Genomic DNA, 23654 nt, shown 5'->3' on the forward strand with positions numbered 1-23654 from the left:
TCTGGGGGATCTTTGGCTTGCATTCTGCTGAAGGGTATTTTGTAACCCAGTTGTGCCTCCTTCATGTTTATACCTCATGATACCAAATTTATAACAATTTATTTCATCAGGCGCTTGCCCTAATTTATCAATTTATTCACCAACCATGTATTCAATAGAGGGCAAGCCATGATATGGTCCAATGAATAGCCTAATCTAATGAATAATATCAGAGGCTGACTTTCATTTTGGAACAAATGCCCCAATTACACTGATTATTTGGCAATTCTGGGTGCATTTCCGCTGAGGGACAAAAGAGACCATGTATTTCGTGTAAGCCTTTTGACTTGTAGATGTAAAATAAGGAGGCTATTATGCTTTTTTTGGGGGGGTATAATTTAGTCCTTGAATTATGAGATGTGAGGTGAAAGTTCACCAGGGAACAGAAGTCCAGTGTTTCACGACTTCCCACAACCCACTGAACTCAACAAAGGACAATGTGGGGTCTAAAGAAAGACAGGAAATGAGAGACACATTCTCCCATCATTAAGAAAAACAGAAATATTTGTGAAATTCAGTGCCGTGTTTATCATAGGTTCCCTTCCCCCGTGGTTTAAGCTCATCCCCCTTTCACACTTACCGTCCTCATTATCCCAAGGCAGAGAAGAACAGAGGCAGCATTTGAATGAGTGGGGCAGGTGCATTTTGCACAGAGCCTCATGAATAGGCGCTTCCCATTAGCCATGCACGGCTCTGAAGCGCGCATAAATAATAGCTGGCACTGCTGATATATAAAAAAAAAAAGCGCACCTTGGGGCCTCTCCACCTCCTCTCTCCCCCCATCTCTTTCTTCCTTGCTCTTTCTCTCTAACGGGATTTTTGTTGTTGTTGTTGTTGTTGTTGTTGTTGTCTTTGATGGCTACAGCATTTACAAGACAACTTATTTGGAAGCAGGAAATAGAAAAAGACCGTTTTTCATCGTCGTGTTTTACTTTTCGAGGGTGAGAAAATTCCTTTTCAAGACCAAAAATCGGAGATGTTTTCTGCTCTCACGTCCCGTCTGTCCCGCATTTGTAATCCTGCCCCTTGCAGAACAAATCCGCTGGACCGGTTGCCTTCCTATTGAGACGCAAGAAGCATAGACACAAGCCTGCATCAGAGCGCCAGCTTCTATCATTAAAACAAACAAGACAGAAGCATCGATTTAAAAAATAATAATAATAATAATAATAATCAGTAAACATTTCCTGTTCAACCCTGTGATTCCACACCTCGCAGATTTTGCCTATAGAAGTTGCATGTGCCTGAGTGCTGGTACTCGACCGGGACAGAAGGAATGGGATACCCGGGCAGAACACTGAGAGGATGGAGCAGACGGAAAGGATGGACGCTCCTGGTTTGGGTCGCGGCTGTCAGCCTGGTTTTAGCTGACGGTCGGAAATTGAAGCAGCCCCGATGCCCCGTTGGATGTACCTGCACCAAAGATAATGCCCTGTGTGAGAACGTCCGATCCGTGCCTCACACTTTCCCAATCGACGTCGTTTCACTGTAAGTGGACCTGCGCCTCAGTAGACTCCTAATTCCGTCGTGCCGAATATATTTCAAATATATGTTACAGAGCTTATGGCAATACTCTGTCTCAGACTTATCTTTATTGTATTTACTGTCAGATTTCCCTTTAATATATTCTGCTTTTATTCAGCTCTTTTGTCAAGTCTGGATTTAATGAAATCACTGGAGGAAGCTTTGTTCACACACCTGCCCTGCAACTGCTGTGAGTAACACCTATCTATCTATCTATCTATCTATCTATCTATCTATCTATCTATCTATCTATCTATCTATCTATCTATCTATCTATCTATCTATCTATCTATCTATCTGTCTGTCTGTCTGTCTGTCTGTCTGTCTATCTAGCTATCTTCTGTGTTTTATTGTTAAACAATGAGGCCGTGTCTTCCCTGAGGACTTGTGTGGAGGCTGATATGCAGATTTAAGGGGGATTCTCTGTAATGGTGTCAGGATTATGCAATAGACCACATGGCTAAAGCAACTAACAGCAGGGATTGGGGCGAGAGGAGCAGTGTGTGTGTTGGGGAGAGATGCAGCAGAGTGGGAGAGATAAATAATGAACATTATTCTGTTTTTTTCCCCTGAAGAATTCAGCACACAGAAACAGTCAGATAATGGCCAAACACATACTATTACTGTGTAGTTGATCTTTCACCTAATAACATCTATTATTATAAATCTTTATTGAGTCTATTGAGCAGATTGTTATTGTAAATCTGCAAATTAACAGCAAGATCGGGCTTACTGCGCTCTAATAACATTTCACACAGCACATAATAGCACGCTGTCACAGAGCATCATTTTCTTTCAGCTAAACTGCTTCCTTGGCGTCAGTTTCATCACATTCTGAGATGACACTGAATCAGTGTGAATGTGCGTGAACTCTCACATGTAGGCAAAGATAGCATCATGCATCAGAGTAGCAAACTTGTGACCAGAAGGAAGGTGAAATGAACTAATGGGAGGTGAATGAGAGGTGCTGACCCATCTGTCATTATTTACTGCCAACGTGACCTGGCCTTTTTTTAACCTTCATTAATGCTACCTTACCCTTTACTACCTAATCAATGGAGCTCTTACATAGGAGACTGGGGGGGGGTGTAAAGGGTCACTGTGACTGGGTTGTAGAGCATGCAGTAAGAAAAAGATACAACTAATTTTATTTAAAAAAAATAAAAAAGAAATTGCAACATTTTGAGATTATAACCTCTTTTTCAAATGGACATTTAATGAATGAATTTATGTATGTAGCATATAAATAGTATTTGTTGTTGGATTCTTGTTTGTGGTTTAACAAGTGACTCAGAAACAAGAGGGAGGAGTTAAACATTTCTCTCTTTCCTTCATCTCATAAAAAGTATGTTGGAGTGAGCGGACATTTTTCTGTTTGATTCATTCTTTGAGGACAAATCAAATTGTGGGCGGAAACGCTGAATGAGTTTGTTGTCTGTTACAGTAACACAGTCTCACACCCTGGCTTTCTCCAGTTTTGAATTCAGAATTACTGTCACTGCTGTCAATATTTAGCAATCATAACATTTTTCTCAAAATGATTAAACAAATATCAAACATATACTACCAGAAAGTACAATTCATTTCTTTTCTGTTTTTTTTTTTTCTGTTTTTGTTTTTTCCTTCAGTTCATTTAAGTTCAACTCAGTTGACTTATAAAACACAAACAAGCAGAGAGAAAAGTTTTGGGGAATGCTGTGGGAACAGAGTGTTCTGTCGCTTTAAATTATTCACTGTTTTGTGGTTTTTTTTCTTTCTTCACAGATTGTTCACAGCAAACTCTTTTGACCTAATTGACGAAGATGCCTTTCTTGGTTTACCACACCTTGAATACCTGTAAGTGTTTATTTTTTTTAATTTATAAATGGTTAATATATACATCTGTGCGGTGGAGTGTCATAAAATACATAAACTGCGTATTTTCTCTATTATATTAAAAAGAAAATATGCAATGAATAGCTGTGAGACACACTTCCAATTTCAAATCTGAAAACGTTACTGTATTAACCAGCAAAAACGTTTCCCTGAAGATCTATACATTTGTGTTATAAGTATATGTTTGCTCTTAGCTATTGAGTGTTGCAATGTGGGACAACACTGTCAATAAACACCACACTCCAAAATCAAGCATTTTAACGCCCTATATACACTGATGCTTCACTCACACAGATATTTTCACTGACACTGCCTGATTAGGGCAAGAGAACTTGATGATTTATGAGCTTCATTATTTTTAAAGGTTCATAGAGTTTGCTGCTTTCATGTAATTCGCAGACGACGTCCGCTCAACACTAACCAGATCCTGAGTGAAAATAGACGGAATAATTGAAAACACACATATTGGTGTGCACTGCCTTCGCAGTACAATTTATTTTGACATGTTTTTCCAGTATGAGTGTACTGTAGACTCTACGTGATCGTCCATGAGATCACACAATCACTAAGGTTTAGAAGATGGATTTCATTTTACAGGTTCACAATAGACGATTCCATAATCATACCGTGTATGTGTAGGGATTATTTGCATTGTGTTAACCTATTTTAATTTGTGAAAATGTTAACACAGTATTTGTCATTCACAGATTTATCGAAAACAATAAAATTGCAACAATATCTCCATTTGCTTTCCGGGGCCTGAAAGCGTTGATACATCTGTGAGTATTTTCTTTTTGCAGTAGCAATGTTGGAAAACGTAACATTTTAGTCCTTGTTTTTCCTCTATTTTCTGTCTTTCTTCCTTCTGTCTTTCCTGTCCTCCTTCCTTCCTTCCTATCCAAGAGATCTTTTCTATTTTTCACTGCCTCCTTCACAGTTGTTGTAATATATTACTATTCTTTACTTTTTTGATATAAAAAGTCTGTATTGTCACTTTGACACACTTTCTCAAAAAGAAGCGTTTTGGGTAAAAGGTAGTAGGGGAGTATTCGAGGTATTCTGGCATAAACTGTGCATCAATTTTCCTTTTCTGTCTCTGTATCACTTTGTCACTGTCTGGAATGCAAAGGTAGGCAGAAGCGGTGTTGCCAGTGGTCAATTCTGAAGGTGACTGAAAGTGTCAGCTGGATCAGGTTGCAGAAGGGGCAGATATGGATATTTTAGTGGATCAGCAGAGTTGTTGTTCACTTATTTTTTGGAGATAAATCCCCCCCCCCCAAAAAAAAAAAACATCTCTATTGGTATTGATATTGAAAATGAATGCTTAAAGTATGTTTTAGAATGATTTAAAAATCAACCTAAAAGAAACACTTAATTCATAAATTCACTGATGTGACCAGTAGTGTGACAGTCACCAGTGCTGATGTGATATACTATATTGTGAGTGTAATGAATTAAGTTCAAGTTGACTAAATCCTAACGCAAGAAAAAGGTACTCAACACTCTCTAAACTCTGTTTTTTTTTTCAAAAAAAAACAAAAAAAACAAAAAAAACCACAAAAAAAACGTTCCCTTTCATGAATTGCTAAGCTTGCCTAAACTAAAGGTAGCTGAGAACGTGAGTGACCTGGAGGTCAAACCTAAATATAACTGTACTGTAACGTTAAACCGAGTGACCTATAATCTGTCCCTGACTCTCTGGCAGGTTGTTCCCTTGTGCATTTTGTGTTTATTCTGTACAGTGTTTGAATACTTGTGTTTCTCATCACGTATAAATGGATGTATGGGTGGCTTTTAATTGCCCCTATCATGTTTTTGCATTGATTGAATTTTATACAGTGTCGGACATAATTCAAATATGACAGGTTTGTCAACATTTATTCAAACATAAATGAGGGGAATCAAAGTACATTTAAGATAAAGCAGTACAAATTAGAAATGTTGCAAAAATGAGTGCTTCTATTCATTTTAGATGGAGCAGACTATCTGTGGAAGACAGGATAAAGTGGCACAAGAAGACTTTTCAGTCAAATAAAAAAAAAGACACTTCATTAATAGACGAGGCCGTGATGACTTCTGTGGCAAGTCATATCCAAACTGCAGTCAAGTCTCAATGGATTGAGATGAAATCAATTTCCAATTGAACAGTTATTAAACAATAATTAAACAATAATGTGTGAACAAATACAAATGTCAGCTCAGATTTTCTGGTGTTTCTAACAGAAGTGACACCACAGTCTGTCAGTGCACATGTTTTTTTTTCTGTTCTAGTTTTAAAGAGAAGTAAACAAACTTGTATGCATAAAAGAGAGAGATGAATGAATGGTGTATATATTTAAATGCATCACACACGGTAAATACATTATTGAAGGGCACAGGCAGGACTCCTGTCCACTCCACTCAAACCCAGTCGGTTTGGAAAGTGCATTCTTGGACAGACTCAAAGCAAAATGGTCTCTCTTCCCCGGAGAACCGACTCCCGAATAAATAATGCAGCTTTCATGAATTACGTTGGCATTTAATTTCATTCACATCTCTTTCTGTTTGAGAGGTCAGTCTTTCTCTCACAGATGAAAAGCCTCTGTAGGGTCAGTCTTAACTGGCTGGCAAACATACCATCCACTTGAGAGCAATGGGAAAGGGCAGCACTGTTTAAGGGGGTCAAAAACAAGAGATAGTTATAAAGGTTTTCAGTGTTAACTATAACGAATACAAAGAACATACTACTTCTCCATGTACAGTAGATGATAAGTCTAGTGTGTAAAGAATAGCATGTAATTGATGAATCATTACCGATTGTTTTAGTCCTGTCCATTTGCACCTTGTAATTTAAAAACACCTTTTTTGTGATTCAGCTGTGTCACAGGAATTTCACATGTGCAAAAACTCAAGTGTGATTACATGTGATTGTGCACATGTGAAACTTGTACAACGTATTTTACTCATGGGAAACACGGTTTTGGAAAATGTACATGGTTTAATGTGTGAAGCCCGTGTAGATTCTAATGTAAAAAAAAAAAAACGTTTCCCCATATCCTCCCCATGTAATCGTATGTTGCAACTTGTGTTAAACATATTGACCCATTGTGTCCCATGTGGAAAACATGGGAAACTCATTTGTTTTGTTTCTGTAAGGAAAGTTAATCTAGCTAACAAAAAAATGAATCTGATATTAAAAATGGCTGTGTCTGCTGTCTGCAGAGATACAATCTACTACAAATTCAATCACTGTGATTTCCCCCCCCCCCCCTCTTTGTTTAATAGGAGTCTGGCTTACAACAACCTTGAGACGCTGCCCAAAGATGTTTTCAAGGGCATGGACGCTTTGACCAAAGTGTGAGTCTCTATTTCAAACCCAGTATATTCACAGTGATCTATGCATATATACAGTATTATGTAGGTTATTAAAGTGATCATTAAGGGGATAATGGTTTTGTATGTGATTATTCTTTCGATGTGTTTAGTTTTTTAATTAGTTTTCAGGTTGAGTAATTTTAGTCACATCCATTTAAGTGCATTGATGTGTGTGTAATGATAAGGCTGACATGTAATGGATATTAGTAGTTTTTCTGAAATAGCAAATATTTTGGGGGGTGTTAAGCATTTTGTGTCAGATGGGAGGCGAGACTTTATGGCAAATATCAAGTGAGAAGTTGAGTGAAATCTCCCTCTGTCTTCCTCCCTGTTTTCTTTAATTGCGGGGTTAAATATTGTACTATTATGCAGCCATAGTGCTGAAAAAAAAATAAGAGTTGCTGCACTTCAAAGAAGGATTAAAAAGCATTAAAAGATTATACAGTGAGGAGAGAAGAAAGAGAACAGACATAGAAAATGAAAGATTTTTTTAGAAGAAGAAGCTATACCTTGATGCAATAGAGAGAAAAAAAAAAAAAAAATCAAAGATCAAAATCTAAAGGTGAGAGGAAGAAAGATTGGGTTATGATGCCAGAATGTCAGGGTAAACAAAAGGGTAAAACGAGTTAATTGCAGAGAAAAGAGTTGGATCCTGGCTTTGGTCACATTGACACATCAACTGGAATAACGCCCGAGTCTGTGCATCATCCAATACACTTATCCAAAGTTAATAGCTGTTCAGGCTGTGTGTGGGTGACCACTCCGGAGATAGAACACTTGTTGTGGCTTTGTTGGCTTCAGGCCAAAGTGCAGCCAAGTAGGGGAGAGACAGAGGGAAGAGCAGTCAGCGGGAACTTAACAGTGACTGCAAACAAGTCTGTGTTTAAAATACATGTTTAAAGAGTGCATGTTAAGGAAATGATGTCCTAACATTTCTGCGTTAATTGACGGTACATGTGACACTCGCAGAGATCTGCGAGGCAACAACTTAATTTGTGACTGCAAGCTCAAGTGGTTGGTGGAGTGGATGCATCACACCAATGCCACCCTGGACCAGATCTACTGCAGCGGTCCGCCCATTCACCAGGGGAAGAAGATCAATGACCTGCTGCCGCACTCTTTTGACTGCATCACGGCAGGTATCACTTTCCAGTTTCTGTCCCCCTGCCGTTACAGAGGCAGCAAGCAGCTCTCATGTCCCCCTGTCTTGATCATCAATTCGGGGTGCTGAAAATAGCGACAGCGGACTCCCTGCGTCTTTATGCGTGACGTTGCGCGTACGAATGGATGACTTAAGAGAATTACCGTGTCATACTTTTCAGAGTTTGCCTCCTATCAGTCGCTGAAGTTCGAGTCCATCTCGGTGGATGCCTTCACCTTTGGTATGGAGCAGTATGTTGTGTTTGCTCAGCCCTTTGCGGGGACATGCAGCTTCCTGGAATGGGATCATGTCGAGATGACCTTCAGAACTTATGACACCATTGAAAGTGAGTTTTAAAACAAGTAATGAGCAGCATCAGTGTTATTCGGGAATTCTGCGTAAATGTTTTTGTGTCACATGACAATGTGTAACTGTTAAAGGAGACCCAATGAGAAGTAGAGGTATGAGGAACTGGATGTTGATTATATCGTGTCACTGAGTTTAGCCGTGGTGGAAAGTAATGAACAATATTTACTTTAGCACTGTGCTCTACCGTTAATTTGAGGAAATCAATACACATTTCTGTAGTGTTTGCTTTGTTGACTTCGTCTCTATCCCATTAATCATCTCAGGACCCCTCACATTTATCTGGTGATCCTTGCGAGAGGTCCAAGACCCTAGATTAGGGAACAATTGTCTAAACTAGCTAACTATATATAAGATAATAGAAGTTACAGTAGGCTCCAACCCAGCAAACTTCAACAGTACTTATGTAGTAATACGCAGGGAGTAATATTTAATGATATGTCAGTCAGAGAGGCCACGTGGGATGCAAAGCAAATGCAGGCTATACATTGAGTTGTATTGATAATGATCTGTTCAGTATTATTAACATTTGTGTGTGTTTTGTCCTCTCTTTTACTGTTTAGGTACCTCCACGGTCGTCTGCAAGCCCATGGTGATCGACAACCACCTCTTTGTCATCGTGGCCCAACTGTTTGGGGGCTCACACATCTACAAACGGGACACCTCCGCCAACAAATTCATCAAGATCCAGGATATTGACATCCTGAAGATCCGCAAACCCAATGACATTGAGACCTTCATGATCGATGGGGAGTCTTTCTTTGTCATCGCCGACAGCTCCAAGGTTGGCCACTCTGTCCCTTCTTTTTTTTTTTTTTTTTCGAAGCACGGTGCCTAGTGAAGGCAGTTTACTTTAAAAAAAAAAAAAAAAAAAAAAAAAACAACAACAATAAAAACCATCGTATTTGTTCTTGTTATTGTGTCCACCCCCTCTATGAATAGCACTCCTACTCTTCCCACCTTGTCGGCCAAGCCTTCTCTGTAGCATGTCGGCATGCGTCGGCTCCTGTTGATTAGCCTTGTATTACCGAATGATGGCATATGCTCTCGCATATGTTTTGGGGACACTTGGGCATGTACACACACACACACACACACACACACACACACACACACACACACCTTCGCCTCGGCCCTCTAAAAGTGTGCAGTTTACTGCTTAATCTTTGCTGTAGCACAAATTATTTTCTGTTTCTTTAATCACTGTCGAGCTCTTAATTTAAATCTGTTTGCACCAATAAGGACATGTTTTGAATAAAGTTGTTTTGATTACACGTGTTCTTCTCGCAGGCCGGCTCCACGACGGTGTACAAATGGAACGGCAACGGCTTCTACTCGCACCAGTCACTGCATCCGTGGTACCGGGACACAGATGTGGAATATCTGGAGATTGCCAACAAACCCCACCTGATTTTGTCGAGTAGCTCCCAGAGGCCTGTTGTGTACCAGTGGAACAGGAGCCAGAAACAGTTCGACCGCAGGACCGACATACCCGACATGGAGGACGTCTTCTCAGTCAAACACTTTCGGGTCAAAGGTGAGAGCGGCAGCTTAAATAGCAGCGTCGGTACACGAATGGGGGTTTATTTTTTTGGGGCTCGCTCGAAAGAGAGAACTGCAAGTTTCAGCTGGTGTGACTTAGTTTGTCCAAGTCCATGTATTATAGTTGCCATCAGTCAGCTGTTAATGCTAAAATTCAGTTTCAGTCCGCGGCCGGTCATTTGTCTGAGGGTGGACTTTGATCGAGTGTCAACATGGAACAGGTTTAATTTAATAAAGACAGTTATGACTTGCGCTCAGCTGTAATGTATGGCACTTTAGTTCCTGCTCGGCATATCATCTGCTTTCATTTCTAAGAAGGTAAGAGGCAAAGTCACTGCCATAAAATCTGCCCATAAATCATGACTGTAATATCTTTTCTTTTTTTTTTTTTTTTTTTTAAAAAGCAGAACAGCTATTGATAACTGGCAATGCATTTTTTGGGGGATTTACATAAAGCTTTTCTGTTTCAGATCCTGATTTAGCAGCTGAATGTGTAAACTAAACAGCCCTTTAAACCTTTGTCCTTTTCATAGGTGATCTGTTTATATGCTTGACAAGATTCATCGGGGACTCCAAGGTGATGCGCTGGGACGGTGCCATGTTCAAGGAGGTCCAGACATTTCCTTCCCGCGGCTCTATGGTGTTCCAGCCCGTCTCCATCGGCAACTGGCAGTATGCCATCTTGGGCAGCGATTATTCACTGACGCAGGTCTACCAATGGGACACCAAGAGGGGCCAGTTTGTCCCATCTCAGGAGCTGAATATCCAGGCGCCTCGAGCGTTTTCTCTGGTTTCTGTTGACGACCGGGTGTTCCTGCTCGCGTCCAGCTTCAAGGGAAAAACACAGATATACGAACATCTCATGATCGATTTGAGTAATTAAAACCCGTCGTCTATTTGTTGGAACGGTTTTGTTGAACTTGTCAGTCCCATTTCTCACCTTAATTGAAACAAATGGAAGTCCCAAGAAATAAGTCAAAGTAAAGATTTTCCAAATATAATTCAGGACATTTAGATCAGTTTAAGTTGAAATTAAGTGGTTGAAATTATTACATCACTTATGAGGGCAATTCTTGAGTTTATTTTTGAAAGGTCATTCTTGGAAAATATATTTAATTAAATCCTTTGCACCTAATGTTTGACACCCTGTTGCAACGAGTTTATTTTGATATACCCCTTTTGATTTTCATCTCGAACCCTTACCATTTTGAAAGGCCTTATTCTGCATTTGAAAAACTTCATTCCATTTTCTTTCAGGAAAAACAATGTATGAAGCGTCTGCTATTCCATACCTTGTTTTAACTCCTCATGTCGGACTTTGATAGGAACAATCAAGGAATTTGATAGCGCTGATGAAAATTCAGTAATTGCTAAATGGTGAAATATTTCTCGATAAAAGGAAGGGAGGAAGTTTTTTTGTCATTTTTAAAGTCTTCTTTAATTAAGCAGGGCGTTTTGGGGTAAATTAAATTCAGAGTAAAAGAGATCACTGAGTATGGAATGCGACCTACTCTAAGGTACACGGTCTCTATGCAGTGGCGTCGTCTGTGCCGCTTCATCCCCTTTTGTGGTTTACTGCACCGAAGCTGAAAACATCATTCTTCAGTTCTGCTGACAGATTGGGATTCCCCAGCATTTCAATATCACACTGCGACACGAGTCGTTCCGAGTCACACGTGACGGTCTTGAGATTCCTTGTAGAAGATAAACAACTTCACAAATGTACACAAATGTTTTTTGTTTTTTTTTGTTCGATGATGGTGCGGTGGTGTAGTTAGCGAATTTAGGGGTAGCTTGTCAGCATAAGACCGGAGCCTAGAAATAATACTCGCTTCCAACCAAATGCGGGTCAAATATGGACCACCTGCTGAGAACCATGTCCATTCTTCGGCAGCGAGCCAGCCCGCATCCCATCGGTCTTTTGTTTGCAAATATTTTACACTCGAAGAAGTGTACCTTACTAAATGTAATGAAGACACTGTGAGAAACGGAGGAAAACAAAACAAAACAAAAAAAACCCCCCTGTCTCTGTCCTGTCTGCTACGAGTTGAACAAGACTGGATGCACGATACCGACACTCACGGTGTTGATTTCTGATGAATGACTTACTGGAAGCAGAAGCACCCCGCTGTGCCACCCAGCTCTCTCTCTCTCTCTCTCTCTCTGTCGCTGCACAAACCATTGTTGTCTTTCCTCCACAACTCAAAGCCGACCACTGTGCAGCGCACACTACCTGTGCTTTCACACGCTCCTCTTATTCTGACACAAAAGAAGCAGAGTATTGGTAACAATTAACAACTTCACTGACAACAATTTGCCAAATATAATGTTTACAATGTGGTGTAATTTATGATATTTCTTTTGTATGTAGAAAGGGGACCACTCTGTTTTTTTTTTTTATTTTTTATTTTTTTTATAGATGGGCTGTAGGATTTAGTGTAGATATAGAGAGAAAACAAGGATCGCCTCCTTAAATGCAGCGTAACATGCTATTTCTGCAAAGCAGTGCAGACTTACTCTTGTCAGTCTAATCTAGTTAGGGTACAGATAGACAATATTAGCTTTTCCTTTGTCATCTTGCTAATTGTATTTTATGTACAGTAGTAATAAAATACTAAAATTCAAAATCACAGATCTAGTTCTTTGATCGTTGTTGATTCAGCGAATTGTTTTTATTTTTTATTTTTCATCTCTCACTTATTGATCGCATCAGTCATCGTCAATGTTTACCTGTACAGTCTATCTTCATCTATTTTTTTTTTGTCATTCATAACCCTTTTTTACGAAGTTAGTGATGAAAGTGCGTGTTTTTGTTTGTGTTTTTGTTTGTGTTTTTTTTACAGTACAGGGCAGAGACTTCTAATCCTGTACCAGAAGGTGCTGTCAGTGTGGTTGTGGGCACCCGAGCACGGCGGTGATTAAAAAGGCTTTAAGTATGGCTTCGCACGATTAGTGAATCCGTGACTGATCAAAAAAAATAAATAATCCGGCAGTATGAATAAAAACGCGACTTTCTTGAAGTAAATGATGCTCGAAATGAATTCCAGCTAAAACAAAATGTAAAAAAAAAAAAAAACATATATATATCATGTCTCATAATTATGACTGAATATGTCAAAATGTTCCTAAAAGCTCATTATTTCTGAGCAATAAGTCCTAATTATAATTATTGATTACGGGGACCGCACGCAGCTTTAACGCTCGTGTCTTACGTAAAATGTATTTTCTTTGTGCGCGTCCGTGAATCAGAAAACGCGCGGAAGCTGGAGTTTTGGTTGGTTGAAATCTCCCGACAGCTCGCCGTGAATAAATAAATAAATAAATGGGCGTAAACGTCGAGCAAACGTTTCAGTCGTCCAACAGAGTCGGTTCGGGTTCACTTCTGCCCCCCCGCGGGGAAAAAAAAAAAAAAAAAAAAAAAAAAACAAAAAGTTACCACCGCGCGAGAGTCCTGCGCCGTGCCGCCGGGATTAGTCATTAAAACCTTCGCCGTCTCCGGGTCACTCGGGACACCGGGGAGAAGACGAGGAGACGCTCACCTCCCCCCACCGAGGCATGCTGCCGCTCGGCCGTCACATCTTACCATGGGCGACCGCAACCGCCGCGCGCGCGAGTGGGCTTTATCCGTAGAGGACGACGCGACCGTGGCGTTTCACGAAGTTGACAGCCGCGACCGAAAAGACGGCGGCGAGGACGAAACGGAGAGGGCTCGTTTGGAAAGTAACTGTCGCGCGTCGTGCGGCTACGCCGACGAGGGTGATGCTGAGGAGGAGGAGGAGGAGGAGGAAGCGAGAAGAAGCGAGAATTCACCGGAAGGCGGCGAGAAGAAGAAGAAGACGACGACGACGCTGTGTCCGCCGGCGTGTTGCGTCAGAAGCAAACCCCCGTCCCGCGAAAGGAGCGCGCGTCAAGGTAGAAGAGCGCACGCACTTAGTTTAAACGGCGTCGGTGTCCCCCGTCTTCTTCTTCTTCTTCTTCTTCTTCTTCTTCCGCGCCGCTGGCGACGGGGGTCTTAAACCTTGTAATGGGGGAGGATGGGAGGATGGGGAGGGGGGTGGGGGGGGGGGGGGGGAGACGATGTCAAGATGAAACAACCGGAGAAGCGACGACTTCCCGCGTAATCTCACGTTACGCAACCGTGCAGCGTCATGTATCGGTGATAACAGCGATCACGTGGACGCTATTAGCCTAAAAGCTGGGATGGAGTCGGAGGAACGCACGCTTACACACACACACAAGAAAGTTTAGGCCTATTTCTTTTTTTTTTTTGTACTTTCATAACTCACTGCCCTAATTAAGTGGACTATGGAAAGAAATTATTTCAGAATAAAATGTATTTTTTTTAATAAGGTCGTTTATAATTTCACACTATGTTTATTTTTCAGGAAGAAGCGTTTTATGCCTAATAATAACTATAATAATAGGATACAATGATTATGCTTAATATATATATATATATATATATATATATATATATTTGATAGCCTTCTGTAAACCAGATTAAAATTTTCCATCACAGGATGGATGACTGGGCACTTTTGCAGTAACAGGAAGGGTCAGCCCACCTATAGTCATTTACAAAAGGCCTTTTACATGTTACATTCAAAACAACAAAAAAAAAGGGTGTGAAACTAACCTTGTATGAGGAAGAAGCTTTATTTTGGACGCTTACAAGGAAATGGGAAATACCCACGCGTATCAGTTTTGCTAAAGTATTTGTGGCACCTGGTGTCATAGTTTGCACACTTTCAGCGCAAGTGCTACTGATGAATGGCAACTTAAATATCAGAGGCGTCCGTTCAACTACGCCTTCGGGTTAGTACAATGTTAAGGAGGCAAATACAGCGTCTGATCCGTGGAGTGACGGGTGCAAAGGAAGATGTGTGCGTAACCTCGGGGTGACGTTTTTTTTTTTTTTATCTCTGCAAACATATCGCTTTGTTGCGCCTCAGGCAGGGTTTGCCAACACTTCGCGCACAATTGTTGGCAGACCATTTGTGTTTTTTTGGGGTTTTTTTGCAACATAATTTGTAGGTAGGTAGGTAGTTATATACTTTATTAATCCCTGAGGGGAAATTTAAAAAAATATATATATTTTTACCCCGGGCACACAGAGTTCACAGTCCTGCTGTTACTGTATGAACAAAATAAGCAGTATTTTTTTTTGTTATGAAATATGGAACTATGATACCTCTGTTGGGGGCTCCTATTTTACTTTCTCACCCCATCTGACCCCTCAACCTGTTCCTTCACTTGTACCCTTTCCTTTTTCTTTCCACAGGCCAAGAGAAACCAAAGAGATGTCCAGGTCTTGGTTTGTTCTACGCTTTCCTGTCCACAGTTTTCTTCTCCATTATCGCCCTCTTGGTGAAAACCATCCAGGGGGTCCACGCCATAGAAATCAGCGCCATACGCTGCTTCTTCCAGATGCTCTTTGTTGCCCCGTTACTCATCTACCACAAGTAAGCGTGACTTTAATTGCGTACGGCTTACAGTAAAACTCCCCAAAATTCTTTCAGACCGTCAATTTAATTGTCGTGATGAGATTACAAGTATGAACCCAGTGAGGTCGTACTCCCTGCTGGTAATTTATCTTCTGGAGATTCCTGCTTTTATGTTCATGCCTTTTCAGTTTTCAGTTTCTCAACAAATATCCCGGCTTCAGTGCTTAAACATTAAGTTGTCAAAATATTTAGAGAGATCTGTATTTTTTTTTTCCCCCTCACCGCTGTTGTCGAAGAAATATACAATGTTGAAGCAGTGCTGGAAAGGTTTTGAAGAATGCTTTCCCACATGAAGTTATTGCCTCCGTACAGTAAACTTCATGTCTGAAAAGCAGTCCCTGACTGCTACAAATTACATAAGATTAAAAACGAAGTCACTTACGAAATAAAACGCTGCGCAAAGTATAATTTGAGGCTGCAGCTGAAACATTAGCACGACATTCGGGCGATCTTTTGTACTTCGACAATTATTTATTTCCGCCAGCAGCAAGAATCCTTTACAACTAATGCGTAAGGTTAAAATGTCAAAGATCGCAGTTTTGTTTCATTCTAGGCGGCCCCTGTGGCGATAAGTGGTAATTGCATCCGTGTTTTTGAACTTCACGTCAGAGAGATCTAAAGCCAGTTTGCTGTTGAGGACGCAAATTGACTGCGTGAACATATGGAATCGTTTTCAATTTTTTTTTCCATCCTGCAAGGCATAAATGTTGGATCAATTTGAAGCTATCGGAGCGGCCTTTAACCAACCAACCAGCCAACATTGACCGCCACATGCGGCAAAACTCTACCGCCACTGTACTACGTTTACATTTTTTTTTTTTTTTAAAAACCCATCCTTTGACTTAAACGTCATCGCACTTAACCACCGGCACTCGTCGCCGGTTGGTCCGTCACTCGGAGTGGCTCTGTAAACGTGAACGAAAACGGGGTTTCCAGACTACAGTCACAGCAAAGAAAACTGCTCAAAAGGGATCCTGCTGTGCCAGCCGGCCAAACAAATGTCCCCGGGTGATAGAAGACGAGTCGGCGAGCTGCTCGCTGCGCGTGGTTTTTTTTTTCCGCTCAGTTCCGTAATACCGTAAATTCAAGCGCTTTCATCGGTGAGCCACAGCCTCAGTTGCTATTGTGTTACCTCATTTGGCAATAGTGACTTAACATCCATTTATTGAAATGAAGACCTTTGAGATTGCTACTTTTAAACAAGTCAGGTGAAACTATTATGTCCGTATGTACAAAAACGTGACCTCGGACAAAGAAAGCAATTAAAAAAAAGAAAAAAAAAAACATAATTCAAATAACAGAATTACAGTGAGGAAGTTTATGAATACAAATATAACTCCAGGCAACCCATCATTTTACATTTACATGTATTCCACCAGGTGGGTATATTCTTTTAGTACCAAGGAAATGAATCACCTTGGAATAGAATTGAAATTAAAATGGATTCCTTAAGAATACCACCAGTACTTCTATTCATTCATCTACCTACTCGTCCATCCATCTTTTCATCCTCCACGTTCCTCTTTATTTTTTTTTTTTTACATGAATTCATTCCCTACAAATCTGCCTCTAGTCCTTATTTTCTGTCCTATCCCTGTTTCCGTTCATCACTGTCATCCATGCATTACCTAAATGTATCCATCTTTTCAGCCATCCCGCCATTTAATCATCCCTCAATCCACTACGCCACTAAAAAAATAATAAAAAAAAAAATTCCCCATCCATCCCTTTTTAATATTTCGGTTTACCGCTTCCTCTATCACTCAGCCTAGTCGTCCATCCATCCATCCATCCATCCATCCATCCATTCAGTCATCCATTCATCCATCATCCTCATATGTCTGCTCCTCCAGGACAGGTTTCCTTGGTCCCAGGGATCAACGTATATATCTGGTGCTTCGGGGTTTCATCGGTTCCAATGCCATGATCCTGCTCTTCTATGCAGTTCAGCAGATGCCGCTAGCGGACGCTACCGTCATCATGTTCAGGTGAGAGCTGCGACAAACTTATCTGACTGTGAATTAGTTTTGATTATTGTCACTTTTTTGATAGTTTTTTTTTTTTCCTTGAGTTGTTCCTCCTCCTCCTCCTCGTCCCTTTATCTCACTTTCCAGCATCTTCCACTTGGTTATTCCTCTCCCTCTCAAATTGTTGGTCAGTCATTCATTGAAGATGTGAGGAAATGGTTTCCAAAAAAAAAAAAATTTGAGCCACAACTTCATCGGGGACGGACCCGTTGAGGAAACTCTCCCCTCTGTTCTTCATTCATTTAACTTCACGTCCACGTTTGTTACTTTTCCACAGGCTCTCATCTCTATTCCTCTTCGTTCTAATAGACCCTTTCTTTCCTTGACGCCCTCAGTAATCCGGTCTTCACCTCCCTCCTGGCTTGGGTCTTCCTCAAGGAGAAATGTACAATCTGGGACTGTGTTTTCACTGTGTTCACCCTCACCGGAGTCATCCTCATTGCCCGGCCACGGTTCCTCTTTGGCGAGCATGTCCGTGGCATCGAGGGCAACTACGACAACCACATCAAGGGAACTATTGCCGCCTTTGCAGGTGAGACTTCTACCGATCGGTTTGACCATAACAGGCAGGTGGAAGTGTGACGTTGGGAATCCTGTTCACCATTTCTGGTCAGCGTTACCGTGGCAACCTGGGGAACCGAATACAATACAGCCACCCGGCGTATCAGGGTCAGCTCTCCAATTAATCATGGTTCTTTTCTTGGGGGGGGAGTCCTCCCTGTCGTGGTGCTCAAATTGCTTCTTAGAAAATAGTCCTTTTAATATTTATAAGCTCAGTACACCCTCTGAAAAAAAAAAAAGTGACATTAGCTGCTCTAATACTAAGAAACTAAAAAGTTTTATCTGATTGGATTTGAGGACTGAAATTGCCATTTTGGTGAGAAGTCATGATCTTCCACTGGTTTCTCGCTTACAAACAGTTTGCCAAATTAATTTAGTTGAATCACCCAGTTATAAATTAAACCCTGGCTCGCCGAAGTCCTAATTGCGTTTCCTTTTGCGCCATCCAAGTGTCTCAATTGATAACAGGACAATTAATTGGGAGTTTTCTTTTCAATTTTCTCTTCCTGTTCACATTTGTGAAGAATCCTGCACATGTGCTTAGATAAAAACTTCGGGCAGAGAAAAGTCATTATATTCAGCAGGGCGGGTGTGTACACTCCTCAGCGGCGTCAGTTCCCCCGATTCTCTTGTGTTTTCTGGAAGCCGCGAAACGACTTCGCTGTCCTCTTTCCGCTGACGGGAGGTGGAAGTTAAAATTTTGCTCGTTTTACTATGAAGGACGTTTTCTGTCGCGTGCTTTAAATTGCAGAGTTCTGGAGTAAAAAAAAAATGTTTTTAACTACGGTAGAAAATAACAGTCGAATCTAGAAGTGAATCACAGATTTGTATAAGGTTATGGCTATCAATAGTAACGTAAATTATATATGGTCAAACTTAGTTGAATACAACAGCTCACACTTGGTCAACTCAAGTATTTTGATGAGAAATGGAACAATAGCTCCGAAGCGGTACACCTGAAAACACCTCGTATCTGGGGTTTTTTTTCCCCCCCCCCACGTTTTATTCTCCTCGACCTGCAGATTTGGCGGGTTTCATCCCGTTTCGTACTCACTGATTTATTTCCAGGCGCGGTCGGTGCTGCTTGCACATTCGTCATTCTTCGCAAGATGGGGAAGAGCGTCCACTACTACCTCTCCGTTTGGTACTACGCCGTCATCGGCTTCATCGAGAGCATCATCACCGTGTCCGTCCTCGGGGAATGGAAGATCCCGTACTGCGGCCGGGACCGCTGGCTGCTGATGCTGATCGCCGTCCTGGGCATCGCCGGCCAGACCTTCCTCACAAAAGCCCTGCAGCTGGAGAAGGCCGGACCCGTGGCCCTGATGAGGACCGTGGACGTGGTGCTGGCGTTCCTCTTCCAGTTCCTTTTCTTCAACCGCGCGCCGACCCTGTGGAGCCTCGGCGGAGCGCTGTGCATTGTCATGAGCACCAGCGGGATAGCGCTTCGGAAGCTGTACAGCAACGCTCGCAAGAACCGAGAAGCAACATAGTACTTCGGCACTTCTTGTTTTTGTTTTCATGATTTTTTTTTTCTTTTTTTTTCTTTTTCTTTTTCTTTGTATTTTACTTTTGTCATTTACATGAAAATAATAATCTCTTTGGAGAGTTCAAATCAGAAATACACGGGATCCGGTCCGTCCGGGGCTCATCTACGAGCCCCTGTGTACGTTTATGCATGTTGATTCCTTAAGAGTCAACCGGTTGTAAATTATCGTACGCATTTATTTGCATATAAATGAAAACGCCTCCGAAGGAAATGAGAGGAAGCCGAGACTGCTTCCCAAAAACCCCGTATCCTGCTCCCCCCCCGGAGCGAGCTGACTACTCGGCTTTCCTATTTTCACCTTAAAAAGTATCCAGCATAAAAAAGGACTGAAAGTTGGAAAAAAAAAAAAAAAAAAAAAATCAAATCAAATATCCCCCTTTTACCCTTTTTCCTTTAACCTGAATGAAATTGCCAAAGAGAGCCGTTTACTGCATCGGGACCATTTATACTACGTCGCACAACTTAAAAAAAAACAAAAAAAAAACAGAGCATTCAACACTTTAATGCACACGTTTATGACCTACGACATAAGCATTTGTTAAGCAGACAAAATCCCCAAGTGTTTTTGAGTCGCCGTAAATAATATAAAAGCTGAAAATGAAATTCTGAATTCGGCCACATTCTCACTTGGAAACGGAGTCGTTGCCGCGTGATTCTCTCAGGGATCTCTCGTCTGTTTAGAATGGCAAAATTAGAATTTCACCTAAATCCACCCCCGGTGGTCTTAACCTCAACGATGTTATTCCTTTATTTTTTTTTATTTTTTTTTCCATTTTTGCTCAATATTTTGAAGTGCCTTAAATAGGGAGTTTTAACCTCCAGCTCCCCTTAACACAGCTGCTCCCTAAACCAGCAGCTCGTACTGGGTGGGTCGCTCCGAGATAACTCGGCGTGTTCGCACTGATATAGATCTGAAGTCGGGTGCTAACAGCGTTCATAATGATTTTTGCCTCAGACCTTCAACCCCCACCCCCCCCCACCCCTCCAAAGGCCACACTAATTTCTTCTTTTTGAACTGAGGCATCAAATTAGCGTCTTCAACGGTCTAAAAATAATTCTTTCTACGGCGCCCAGGGGGGCGGGGAAAGTGTCGGGAACCCGCCAACGCGACTCCACAAATCGGCAGCTGAACAGCCGCGCGCAAGGGTTGCTTCGAGCGTTGTGCAAACGCAGCTTTTCCAGTTAATTTAAGGACCTCGAGCAGAATAATGAGAGGGGGGGAGACGGCGTAACGTAACGCAGGTATGCCAACGTGACCATCCTCACCACCATACTGCGCATTACTCAAATGAACAGCAGCGAAACGGCTGCACTTTGTCATCAAACCCGAAAGCTGACGTCGAGGTTTTAACCCCCCCCCCCCTCCCCCTCCTCCCCCACCAGGGTATCGTCGGGGGTTTTTTTTTTTTTTTTGCGATCGCCTCAGCGATTCTTGTGCCAAATTCAGGATGTTTGCGGTCACCTCACAAGCGAACCCGTCAGCGGACGAGTTGTACACTCATGAGTTCTTCGCTCTTGTTGGGGGCGGTGAGACGGAATTAGATTCTCTTTTTTTTTTGGAGAGAGAGACTTAAAAAAAAAAAAATAGTCTTGAAACATACGGCATTTCAATATTCCTAAGCAAAAAGGACTGCTACTTTCGATCCTCCGGTTACTTCACACGCTCTGGTTTTGTTTCTTGTCGGGGGCCCGTCGGGGGCCCGTCGGGGGCCCGGCCCCGTGCCGCCGCGGCTCCCAATCGGCTCCGATTACCCAGCAGTTGTTCCTTTTGTACGGTAAATCGCACCGCTTGAGACTGAACGCCGAGTTTACACATTATTGCGAAACGCGACACGAGGACGGTTGTTTGTGCGCTAAATTCTTTTCTCTTAAGAAAGTCAAACTGAAAGATATTGGTCCTGCAGGGCACTAAGCTCTCTCGGACTGGCCGAGATGTTTATTGGATTTTTTTTTTTTTTTTTTTTTTATCTCTGTGGAATTTGCTGTGGTTTGAAATCCATCTCGACTGTGCGCAAATATATAGCAAAATAGAGCATTTTGAGTTCGCCTGAAATTCTATACGATCGCAACGACACAGATCAGAAAATATGAAACGATTTGCAAATTGCGCAACTCGCGCTGGCGTCGAATTGTCAGTTAATGTGATTCCTGAATCAACGAATGCACTGTGACGTTCAGTAGTCATTGTCCACGGTAGAGTAGGAAGTTCAGGTCACTTCTGACGTTGCTTGACTCTGACCTTGATTTTTATTTCTCCGATTTTGAGTTGAGTTGATTTGAATGCTGGCAGTGTAAGTTCAACACGTTGTATTGCCGTCAAATAGTTAGGTGAACAGTCTCAGGACCTTTAAGCCTTAGACACCTACTGAAGCTGTTTGTAGGGTTTTTTATACTAGGCTTTAATACTTTTTATTTCACCATTTCTATCAAGTGTTTCCTCGGCACACTCTTTAAGATATATGTATTTCTGCATAGTGATGGATTATATTTAGGATATTATAATTTAATAATAAACTCTATATGAATTCATAACCACTGTCTGGAGTTTTGATTTACAACACTTGCGTTTTACTATATTCTCTCCTGAAAGAATTGTGATTTTTTTTATTTTTTATTACGCGGTAAAACTTTTGAAAACGGTTTGTTCTCTCAAAACACTTGATGAATTCATTAATTCATTTAACAGCGACGCGACTGAAACTTGTGGAACGCACCCAAACTGCGTACGGAGTCTGGACGTCTCCAAAAGCTCCGCCGGTGCAAACACACCGCTGAGTCGGGCAGCTGCTCGAAGGTGCCGCTCCGGATGGTACCCGCCCGCACCTCGCGCAAAAACCCAAGGTTTGCAACCTTCAGCAGAGGACACCGCTGCAAACCTCACGCTGGAATCGAGGGGAGGCCGCAGGGGGCGATCCTTCAGCCGAGCGCTGAGCTGAGCGAAGCGCGAAAAGCCGAATTGGAACAGAGGAGCTCTTTGCTGCGGGAGGGGGGGAACGCCTCGAAAATAAAGACGAATTGAAGCGGTTCCACAACATTTATTTATCCTGCGTTCAGTTGCGGTACAGTCACCATTTCTATAAAAGCTCCGTTGTCCACACAACACGCACGCTGCAAATGTTATAACAATAGGATTTTTTTTTTTTTTTTTTTTTTTTTAATTTTGTGAGTTGTAATTGTAACTCTACTAAGATCGTTCTTACCAGTGTTTTTTTGTTTTACGTTAGTTGGACAGAGAAATCTTCATACATATGTAATGAAATTGTTCGGACAGCAGAGGGCAGGATCCACAAAAAATAAGGACGGATCTTGAACGCACCTTCACATCGTCGGTCATGTCAAACTTTGGGTGGTTTTCGTTGAGGTGGCATCAGAAGTTGCACTTTTTTTTTAAATTAGTGTTTCAAATTCGATAACCAAGATGATTTACAGCGTTTCTCATTTGTTGACAGTCAATCATGTGGTGGGGGGGGGGGGGGGGGGGGGGGGGGGAACAAATTGCTGCTGCTGTATTTTTTTGATTTTTGATTTTATTCACTTTATTAATCCCCGAGGGGAAATTTCTTCACTACAGCAGGGGGGGGGGGGGGGGCTCTCAGGGGGGAGATGCTGCAGCAGGCTGCCACGAGCGCGGCGCCAGGTAACCTGACCTGAGGTGCATGTTTTTGGATGATGGGAGGAAGCCGGAGAACCCGGAGAGAACCCACGCGAGCACAGGGAGAACATGCAAACTCCGCACAGAAAGGCCCAGGACCGGATTCGAACCCGGAACCTTTTTGCTGCGAGGTGACAGTGCTAACCACTGCACCACCGTCTCCTCGGGGTCATGATTTACACTGATGTCACACAAGTAATTGTTAACCATGGAGGTAAACACTTGGTGTCATCACAGATGAGGTGTGGCCTCATTCTCTGCCTGCAGCTTCGGGGTTGCACTCCACGGGGACAAGCGCTGATGTGTGCTGCTTTCCCCTTTAAAATGACCATTAAAACTATTACAAATTAACACGTGTAAAATAAGCAGTACTAAGCAGTTCGGACTATTGGCTAGTCCAGCTTTTGTACAGCTAGTGGAAGGAAACATTCAAAAAAAAAAAAAAAAATCTAATGTGGCATCTTAGCAAAAGCCTACTATTACTCGGTGTTTTGCTGCTGTCCTCTCTACCACCACTTGT

General features: G+C 41.9%; 2 protein-coding genes across 2 annotated transcripts; both read left to right on the plus strand.

Annotated features, from left to right (window-relative positions):
• Window positions 1-657: 657 nt before the first annotated feature.
• lgi1b (leucine-rich, glioma inactivated 1b) lies at window positions 658-12468 on the plus strand. Its single transcript, XM_069155574.1, has 10 exons — window positions 658-1527; window positions 1682-1753; window positions 3328-3399; window positions 4146-4217; window positions 6703-6774; window positions 7762-7931; window positions 8115-8279; window positions 8863-9083; window positions 9590-9836; window positions 10375-12468. The coding sequence occupies exons 1-10, from the start codon at window positions 1316-1318 to the stop codon at window positions 10722-10724; spliced, it is 1653 nt and encodes a 550-aa protein (XP_069011675.1). The 5' UTR covers window positions 658-1315; the 3' UTR covers window positions 10725-12468.
• A 648-nt stretch (window positions 12469-13116) lies between these two features.
• slc35g1 (solute carrier family 35 member G1) lies at window positions 13117-22014 on the plus strand. The gene is made up of 5 exons (XM_069155575.1): window positions 13117-13753; window positions 15123-15303; window positions 17199-17333; window positions 17708-17904; window positions 19002-22014. Exons 1-5 carry the CDS (start codon window positions 13426-13428, stop codon window positions 19424-19426), a joined length of 1266 nt encoding a protein of 421 aa, XP_069011676.1. The 5' UTR covers window positions 13117-13425; the 3' UTR covers window positions 19427-22014.
• The last annotated feature ends 1640 nt before the right edge of the window (window positions 22015-23654 follow it).

Source organism: Embiotoca jacksoni, unplaced genomic scaffold, assembly GCF_022577435.1.
Source record: "Embiotoca jacksoni isolate LCO1_2020_lvr unplaced genomic scaffold, fEmbJac1.0.p SCAF_20, whole genome shotgun sequence".
NCBI lineage: Eukaryota > Metazoa > Chordata > Actinopteri > Embiotocidae > Embiotoca > Embiotoca jacksoni.

Excerpts from the sequence above, each read along its gene's own strand:
- lgi1b (XM_069155574.1), top strand. The coding sequence starts at position 1,316 with ATGGGATACCCGGGCAGAACACTGAGAGGATGGAGCAGACGGAAAGGA. Across the intron at positions 4,218-6,702 it reads CTGAAAGCGTTGATACATCT|GAGTCTGGCTTACAACAACC; the intron begins GTGAGTATTTTC and ends TTTGTTTAATAG. Across the intron at positions 9,084-9,589 it reads TCATCGCCGACAGCTCCAAG|GCCGGCTCCACGACGGTGTA; the intron begins GTTGGCCACTCT and ends TTCTTCTCGCAG.
- slc35g1 (XM_069155575.1), top strand. The coding sequence starts at position 13,426 with ATGGGCGACCGCAACCGCCGCGCGCGCGAGTGGGCTTTATCCGTAGAG. Across the intron at positions 15,304-17,198 it reads CCGTTACTCATCTACCACAA|GACAGGTTTCCTTGGTCCCA; the intron begins GTAAGCGTGACT and ends CTGCTCCTCCAG. Across the intron at positions 17,334-17,707 it reads GCTACCGTCATCATGTTCAG|TAATCCGGTCTTCACCTCCC; the intron begins GTGAGAGCTGCG and ends TGACGCCCTCAG.